The sequence below is a fragment of the Antedon bifida genome, chromosome 9 (assembly GCF_963402885.1).
Source record: "Antedon bifida chromosome 9, ecAntBifi1.1, whole genome shotgun sequence".
NCBI lineage: Eukaryota > Metazoa > Echinodermata > Crinoidea > Comatulida > Antedonidae > Antedon > Antedon bifida.
This window is the reverse complement of record NC_136234.1, coordinates 18,855,350-18,864,424: the sequence shown is the minus strand read 5'-3', so window position 1 is coordinate 18,864,424 and position 9,075 is coordinate 18,855,350. Positions and strand designations below refer to the sequence as shown.

The window sequence follows — 9,075 nt, the reverse complement described above, 5'->3', positions numbered from 1 at the left end:
TTATATAGCATGTTGATGATGAACTTATATAGCATTGATGATGAACTTATATAGCAATGATGATGAACTTATATAGCATTGATGATGAACTTATATAGCATTGATGATGAACTTATATAGCATGTTGATGATGAACTTATATAGCATTGATGATGAACTTATATAGCATGATGATGAACATATATAGCATTGATGATGAACTCATATAGCAATGATGATGAACTTATATATAGCATTGATGAACTTATATAGCATTGATGTTGAACTTATATAGCATGTTGATGATGAACTTATATAGCATTGATGATGAACTTATATAGCATGATGATGAACATATATAGCATGTTGTATAGCAATGATGATGAACTTATATAGCAACAATGATGAATTTATAAATTATTGAAGATGTTGAAAATTATATGATAAAAAAGTGACAAACTTTTTAAGAATTGAAATGTACAAGAGGACATGGAAGGTATCAGTTGTTTATTGCATAAAATAATGAGTACGCTTTATACCGAATACATCTCTTTCTCTGCCGACACCTTAAACATTAGAAATATTTCTTCCAAGCAAATATCGAGTATTAAAAAAGAAAAATTAAAAACAGCCATATTATTTTTTTTATCTAAAGACTCAAGGATATACTTGGCAAGATATATTTTTAACAGATTTTGGAAAATTAAAATTATTTACAGTAAATATCATAGCGAACGAAAAACACCGTCCTTCATCGTTACGATGAATGATACGGTTACTATAATCATGGAGTCAACATATTTTATACTTATACTTATAAACATACATGTTAGATAGCTTACTGGACTTAAGCTACATTACTGTTGTATCCAATAAAACCTAACATAAACAAACCATAGAGAATTAGTATAACCATTCACACAAGATAAGCCACACCAGGGAAGAGTGACATTAAGTCCACTCTTCCCTGGCCACTAAATGTTGGTTCTCGGGTATAACTCTCTTTCCTCTACCAAATTTAACCAAATTTAGTGTTTATACCATTGTCAGAGTAAGATTCTGTAGCCTACTTAATATTTAACCCATTGAAAAAAAAAATTAAATAATCTCAAATTTTACAAAAGCGCTGTTACAGGGACACCTATCTCAGAAACCAACCAAGTGTTTGGCTGTAAGATTAAAACATATAACACCTTTTGTAAATTTCATAGCAAAATTAAAATTTCCACGTATATTGATAGGGGTGTTGTCTGAATAGGAGGGGTTTACTGTACTGTATATGGGTCACATTTTGCATAAATAATATTGATTTTAAAGTGAAACAATTTATTTGAAGCACAATGAAATTATTACATCTGATACCAGTTTTATATAAATAATTCTCGGTCAATTATTCAGGTCTTGCTAAAGAGTCACCAAAACCAGTGTGCAGAACAACTACATGCATTCAAATGTTTTGATATGTTGGTAGTAAAAAATGAATATGATAAAGAATATGTCTTCATAAAAATTAATTAGATTTTGAATACCCCTCTAAAAATGTTGATAAAAATACCAGAATCTTCCCTGAAAATACAAACAATATGTTGATAAATTTAGAGGCAGCGCTAGCACTAAAGTGTCCCACTAGAACTCAAACGCAAGGACGTAGACACAATGCAAGCGAGTTGACCAATCACAAGCGACAGTTTGAATAATCCATCGCTTGTGATTGGTCAAATCACATCCTGTCTAGTGAGAACCAAGCTTAAATAGCAATACAGCAAATAACATTTAAGAGTGTCTTGTTTAATCCCGAAAATCCCCAAATAACCTCGCCCGGTGATAATTTTCTAAATTTAACTTAACACCCCAGTACAAATTGTAGTTATAGGGTTGGAATGGATCCTCACATGTTTTGAATACAGTACTTATTACACCACCAGTTTAAACACTGGTAATAATCAATAATTTATTGATAAGCATTGATCGATTATCAATCATTGATTTTTTTAAAAAGTAATTTGCAACAATGCCTATAGTGTGCAGAAAATAACTACTGTATATAAATAAGTCAATACAAAAAGTTTATTTTTATCCGATGTAGTAATTACATAAACTCCAATAACATATAACAATACAACTATAATAAAGTGATAACAAAAACAATTTAATTATCAAATTACATAGGATAAAACTAAAATCTTATCATGATATTGACAATGAACGATCGATCCAGTTGGACTGTCAATCGTTCGTTATCAATATATATTTTCAAATGTCCTAAATTTTAAAATGGTTATAACCATTGTTATTAAGCTCTGTCTACACTATCAAACTTTATGGGACAAAACCTGCCATATATAAGCATCAGACCATAAATGGGCACATCACACTTTTTTTGTCAAACTAGTTTGATATTGTAGACACAGCTTTAGTCAAGTTTGCATATTTCAATACAATTTCAGAAACAAATGTTTGTCAAGCCCTATAGAGACCCACATAAGACCCTTTAACTTACTAGAAGACCTGTGGTGAATTCAGTTGAGATCTAGGTCTAAGAGGGAGACTTAAAGCCACCATACTTCAAGCACATACAGTACATATGGTTTACCTAGCTGGCTTAGCCTTGCAGGTCTAGGGCTCATAGTTCAGTACAAGCACAAACAAGTTAGTCAAGGCAGTTTAAATCTAGATCTGCAGTTTGGTCTAGGCATAGAGATAGTACAGCAATATCTATCTGGCTTATCCCGGCATAGAGAGCTATATGGCCCTACCAGAATAGTAGGGTACATCTTGCTGCTGTAGGCCTCATCAAGTGCGACCTATGAACATAGCAGAAGCCTTCAATTGCATATACATAAGCAAATGCCTACAATCATTATCAAGCTTTCTTCAATAATTACAAAAGCGTAATTCAACAATATTTTCTCTCATATATTTATATTTTAACCTCATACTTCTTTTTAACTGGACATCTTTAATTCATTTCTCACTCATTTACTTCTTCTTTTTCCAGTAGTCCACTTTGTTCCAACAACAGTAACATTTTATCGATGGTTTTAACAAGTATGTCAACATTTTCTTGAAACCGGTTTGCGGCTTTTTTCATAACCTCCGACAACTTAAACTGCTCTTTCGGGACATCTTCAGTGGCAGAACTCTTTAATCGGACACCAGTAGAGGTTCCCTCCTCGCTGGATTCTTCACTGGACGTGTCTCCTTTATCTTCTCTTGACACGCTCTGGTCGTCCGAGGTTGATTCTTCATTGTCAGTAAGATCCGTGTCAACTCGTTGTTTTTTTGTAGATTCGTTCGGTGATTGTGATTTCTCATCCGTACTTTCAGGCTCATCTTCTGCTTTTCGTTTCTTTAAATTTGAGTCAGGTTCTGGAAAAAAAGTTCAAAATTAAAATAATCCCAAAAATAAGGTTTCAGGTTAAATCAGGGAATTTTTCAATTTGGGGCGACCTTAGACCTTGACCTATAGAATTCTCAAAATTGAGTGAAGAAAACACACCCCAATATCTCAAAATGCTGATTTTTATTGCAAACTCTAGACTTGCAATTTGCCAAAGTTTGTCAGTTAGTAAACCTAAGCTATGTCTACACTATCCAACTAGTTTGATAAAAAAAGTGTGATGTACCCGAATATGATAGTGATATGCCCAAATATGGTAGTGATATGACATCACCGTGTCCATATATGGGCACATTTTTGTCACATAAAGTTTGATAGTGTAGACAGAGCTTAAGGAAAACATTTCTTGAAACACTCAAGAGCTCAGTGTGAGGGTGGCAGTGTAGACTAAACATAATTGATAAACTTAAACCGTTTTCTTTTTGCGATGGGACACACATCTACCAATTTTTATCTTCTCAAATAATATTGACAAATTTGAAAATTATTTTCGCTGTTACCTGTTGTTACTTCTGATTGGTCCTTGGATTCACTACGCTTAATCTGAGACTCAGTGGCAGGTTGTTTCAACGCCTTAGCCTCTAACTGGTCAGCCCTCTCTTGCCGATACTCTTTACATCGCTTAAGGATCATTCTGAGAGCCGGCACAAATACAGGGCTTAGCTGCCTCGGTGGAGAAACCGAGAACATTAGAAGAAGTGCTCGTAGATCCTGTAAAAAACAAATCAAATAATAGATTTATTTAAACCAAAGTTGTGTATGTATTGTTTTATACTAGGCCTGTTATACTATACTACATTGTATATAATATATTTTATAGCCAATTTTTGTAAATAATGTATTTTATCATAATGAAATTTATCTTTTTTTATGTATTTTATTGGAATTTAAGAGGGTCCCTGAACATCAACTGGCATTAATTTGTCCAGCTGGAAGGGTTACCCTCTATAAATAAGTTGAAATTTAAAAAAAATACATGTATTTCTGATCATTGCAGTTCACAACATAGATCTTAACTGTTTTTTCCACTGGCTTAATTAACTGTGGATTATATGTTACCTACAAAACCTACTGTCTGGAGTCAATTTTATTCAATACTAATTCTAATTGAATCGAACGGCAAAGGCTAGGCCATAGCTAAAAAATTCCACTCGGTTTTGGCCATAAGAGCAGCAGTTAAAAACAGTGCATTCTACAGGTGGGGTTCCCCTGTTGCACAATATTCAGGCCTATTGTAATTGACAAAAATTTAAATCATTTTACAAAAAGCAATAGTACCTTCAAGCATTTAACATAGGACAAAAATAATGCATGGCATGTGGAGAAATTAACCAATCAAATGACAAAGATTTACTTAGGTGTGTTATAATATTAACATTGTGACACTGTGTAATAGTACTGCATCGAGTCATACAGCTTTTATGACCATTTACCTACCCCATTCAAATTATATGCAACCAGATTTAGTTGCTTTGGCTTATAATTGCTGATGTCATCCTTTTCTGAGATAATTGTTGCAGCCACTGTATTCACTAAACTATGCCAGTTATTGCACAACACATGTTTGTATACCTACATAAAACATACAACAACAATTAATAACAATATAATAACATGGCAATCATTAAATAAAATACATAATATTGATACGGTTGATTGATTTTCAGTGACAATACTCTTTTTGGGCAATTTGTCAGCAATATCACAATAGTCTATGTACAGTATGTGTGATAAATGAAGGGTATGAGGCTAGCAGGGTGATTCACCCCTGAGATGATACGGCCCTGAGACGATTCGGCCCTGAGACAATTCCGGCCCGGGACAATTCGGTCCACTTATATTTATCGGCTTTGATATGCATTTCATAATAATTTCCAAACTTCAGAGAGACAATGGGGTAGTACTACTAGGGGTAATGGTGCAATAAAATATTTTTAAAATATAAGGCCTAAAACATTGCCGAAAATGATCATTTTTAGCCCCAGCAATGATGTAAACAAAATATGCCCTCTGTTGTTGATGACATTTTTGAATGATTAATAACAAAAAAATAATTGCATATAAAATTACATTTTTTCAGTAATTTATTTTATATATTATAACAACATTAGAAATATCAATACAATATTTTATTAAATGGTAGTTCAAACACCTTTAAAAACTTGATAAATACCCCAAAAATGTATATTAACAATCATTGGTTTGAGAAGTTTCGTCCCACATTAAAGTAGGATGTTTCGGCTCAACACGCTTATCTTAAATGAAGTCTTGTTAATTGATAAAACACAGGAGTAGCTTACTTTTGGAAAGAACATGTAGAAAAATGAGTTGATAGTGGGATTGTTGAATGACGTACGCTCATCAAGAAGAACGGATTCCATAAACTCATGGAATACATGATAGTTACACAGCATCTCCATACATTCCTTGTCAACATCCTGATGATGAAATATATATAAACAAAATATTCAAATGAAATGTGAAGCATCCACAACAATAAAACAATTAACACCCCTATAATGAAATGGTTTGTTCCTTTGTTTTGGGATTTTTTTCTGAGCCTTTGTCTACACTATCAAATTAGTTTGACAAAAAAAATGTGATGTGCTCATATATGGACATGATGATGTAATGTCACTACTATATTTAAGCATACAGTATCACTACCATATTTGGGCACTTCACACTTTTGTTTTGTCATTATCTGACAAAAAAAATGCGATGTGCCCATATACTGTATAGTATGGACACTATGATGTCATATCAATACCATATTTGATAGTGTATACAGTTCTTAAAATCAAGAAACAGTTTAATTTTGATTATAACATAATTGTTAGTCCTGTGAGTTCAAACATTTTATAATCAAAAGTCATTAAAAATGCTATACAATTTTTATTAACACTAATTCTGTAAGGGTACTTGACATAATATGATATTATTAACAGCAATAATTAATTAACATCTCACATACCTCGGTTACATAAATGGTTTTCCAGAAATTTGCAAACCAAGTTAGTTGTAGAGGTACTCCTTCTAATGCAACAAGCGCACCTATAACAAAAACAACAGTTCAGTACCATAATATTTTTTTGTATAATGTAGTTGGATCAATAAAATTATTAAAATGTTTAAACACTTACTAAGTTTGATAACAGTTTCTGATAGCATATTCTCGGCCACGGCTGTCCTGCATAGTAAATCAATAAATGCGTTGTATGGGAGAAAAAAGTCCAATAGCCTATTGTCATATGCAATATCAGTACCCTGAAAATATAAATACACACTTCATTCAAACCTTATAGGACAGTCTTTCAGACCTCACAAATCTCAAGATAATCTGGGTAGCAACATCGATTTTAATAATAATAATAATTGTTGTTACCTTTGATGTTTCTAGTTGACTGGCATGTAGGAACATCTGCAGCTCTGGCCTAGGAGGACGAATCCCAGCTTTATTAAAAGCTGGCTTGGGTGAACGGAATGGAAAGTATGGGCCAGTTGGAACTAGAAAATAACGAATCACGTAAACAAATTATAAAAAGAGAAAAGCACAATCAAGAAAAGGGATATTTACAATAAATTGACATTTTAAGCTGTACGAATGAATGTTGTAAACTTTGACCTATGAAGTTTGACATGTTAAGGTCATCATATTGATGGCTGAAAAGGACATTTGGTAGCCGATTCTAAATTCTGAATATACAGTATATAAGTTTTATCATAGTATCATAGAAAAATAGTCTATAAAGCGTCACATGTGATGCATCATAGGCAATACATGCACCATATATGACACTGTATCAGTGTATTACAGAATTTGTCTATGACACTGAACAGATAATGCCATATGTGGAGGTACACTACAGCGATTCAGGTGCACTTGGAGTTTTTAAGAATTTGTCAGATCCAGAAATGTTACTTGAATTTGTACAGTAATATGCATTCAAAGTTTACAGTAGACCTATTTAAATTATTATTTGTATCTTATACCTGGCATAGTTGTGCGCTGGAATTGGTTGTGAGCATGATGCATGATAAGACCAAGCTCTTTCACACACTCTTTGGGATATATCATTAAAAGTTGAGTTAATATGCCTGAAAAATAAAGCAACGTATAAACAAACTAGAATTTAACTCGTCATTCAGGTAATTTGACAAATTTACAAATGAGAGATTATTCAACCTGTCACTTGTCATTGGTAAACTCGATTGTGATTTTATTGCTGCGTCCTAGTTGGAACCTTAACTATGGCTGATGCAAGATTTGGTGAAGAGGTTGGGAGCATTCTAAACCATGTTTTAGCCAGAGGTGAGAACATTAGGTTAGGAATGAACCTTTAGGTACATGGACATTGCACTCTCATACTTTAAAAACTTACTGGTATTATGTAGGGTTTTAAATACTACCGGTTCTATAAATTGGTCAATCAAGTATAAAGTCGAGTGGAATTGTCAAATCAAGTAACAGATACCAGAGTTTCCAAGTTGGAAAACGATCTAAGTTCAGAGTTTTTGCTACAATACTTACTAATGGCCTTTGACCTGACACTGTCTGGTGTGTAGGAGTTTAATAAAGTCAATAACTTTTGTCCAAACTCCAGGCGTTCTTGCCATGCAATCAGGGACTGAATAATTTCTAGAAAAATATATAAACAAATAAAATTTTCGGGAATCAACAAAGTGTCCCCTGAATAGGTGTTGGTTGTATTGTTAAAATGTATATTTCACAGGAAAGTGTCCCCTTAATAGGGGTATCAACTGAACAGGTGTTGGCTGTATTGTTAACACATAGGTGGTTCTACTGTATCTAGAATGAAAGAGAATAGTGGTAGAATAGATGGAGAGTATTGGTTCAATTCAGTACCGCTACATAAACTTCATAAGAAAGGCATTCTGTATAAATTAACAATGTTGTTTTTATTGTTGAAAGGTGCTGTGTTGAAACATATAAAAAGAAACAGCCGACTCCGCTACTACACATTAAAACCCTCTGAATGCGTGTTACTTACCTTTATCTTCTGAGTGTGAGTTGGCACATTTCAGTACCTCTAGAATGATTGACAGCAGTTCTACCAGATCTCCAGTCACATGACATGCTGTTGCTTCATGGTACATTAGATGCACAGTGTTAAATGCCTATTGAAAATAATAACATTGTTAGATAGAATTCGGTTATCAAAGAAATTGGAGTGATTAGCAAGATTAAGCTCTGTCTACACAATCAAACTTTATGCGACAAAAAAATGTGATGTGCCCATGATGTCATATCACTACCAAATTTGGGCATATCACTCAAAATTTGGGCACATCACATTTTGTTGTCGCATAAAGTTTGACAATGTAGACAGGGGTTATTTGTGGGCTAAGGAAAACACTCTTCAAATTTAAAAACTCTATTATCAAATTCTTAAATAAGCAAAATACTCAAACATCTCACTTAAGTTTGATTGGGCCATTTTGGTTGTGGAGTGGAGAGAAACATCCAGGCTTCTGACTATAAAATAGATCCATGCTATGACCATAAGGCCATATTCATTATTTATACTTAGGCTTAAGAAAACTACCTTATCTATTGTGAATACCTTCAATACTTAAATGTGATTCATGTATTGTACTTTGGGAGTGAAGAGGTGAGAAACAAATCCTTGCTTGAGATAGGATTTGAATCCATGAACCTATCAATCTCAGGGTCG

General features: G+C 33.3%; 1 protein-coding gene across 2 annotated transcripts in view; it reads right to left on the bottom strand.

The window, feature by feature from the left end:
- Positions 1-469: 469 nt before the first annotated feature.
- LOC144852198 (ubiquitin carboxyl-terminal hydrolase 34-like) overlaps positions 470-9,075 on the bottom strand; it is a 46,837-nt gene continuing 38,231 nt past the window's right edge. For both annotated transcript variants that reach the window (XM_078709948.1, XM_078709949.1), the window contains exons 64-73: positions 8,392-8,518; positions 7,911-8,018; positions 7,373-7,477; positions 6,765-6,886; positions 6,523-6,646; positions 6,354-6,433; positions 5,680-5,817; positions 4,817-4,951; positions 3,880-4,090; positions 470-3,348 (exon numbers count right to left, since the gene is read on the bottom strand). In XM_078709948.1, coding sequence (XP_078566074.1) covers positions 2,951-3,348; positions 3,880-4,090; positions 4,817-4,951; positions 5,680-5,817; positions 6,354-6,433; positions 6,523-6,646; positions 6,765-6,886; positions 7,373-7,477; positions 7,911-8,018; positions 8,392-8,518 — 1,548 coding nt within the window. In that variant the 3' untranslated portion in view covers positions 470-2,950. The remainder of the gene's footprint in view (positions 3,349-3,879; positions 4,091-4,816; positions 4,952-5,679; positions 5,818-6,353; positions 6,434-6,522; positions 6,647-6,764; positions 6,887-7,372; positions 7,478-7,910; positions 8,019-8,391; positions 8,519-9,075) is intronic.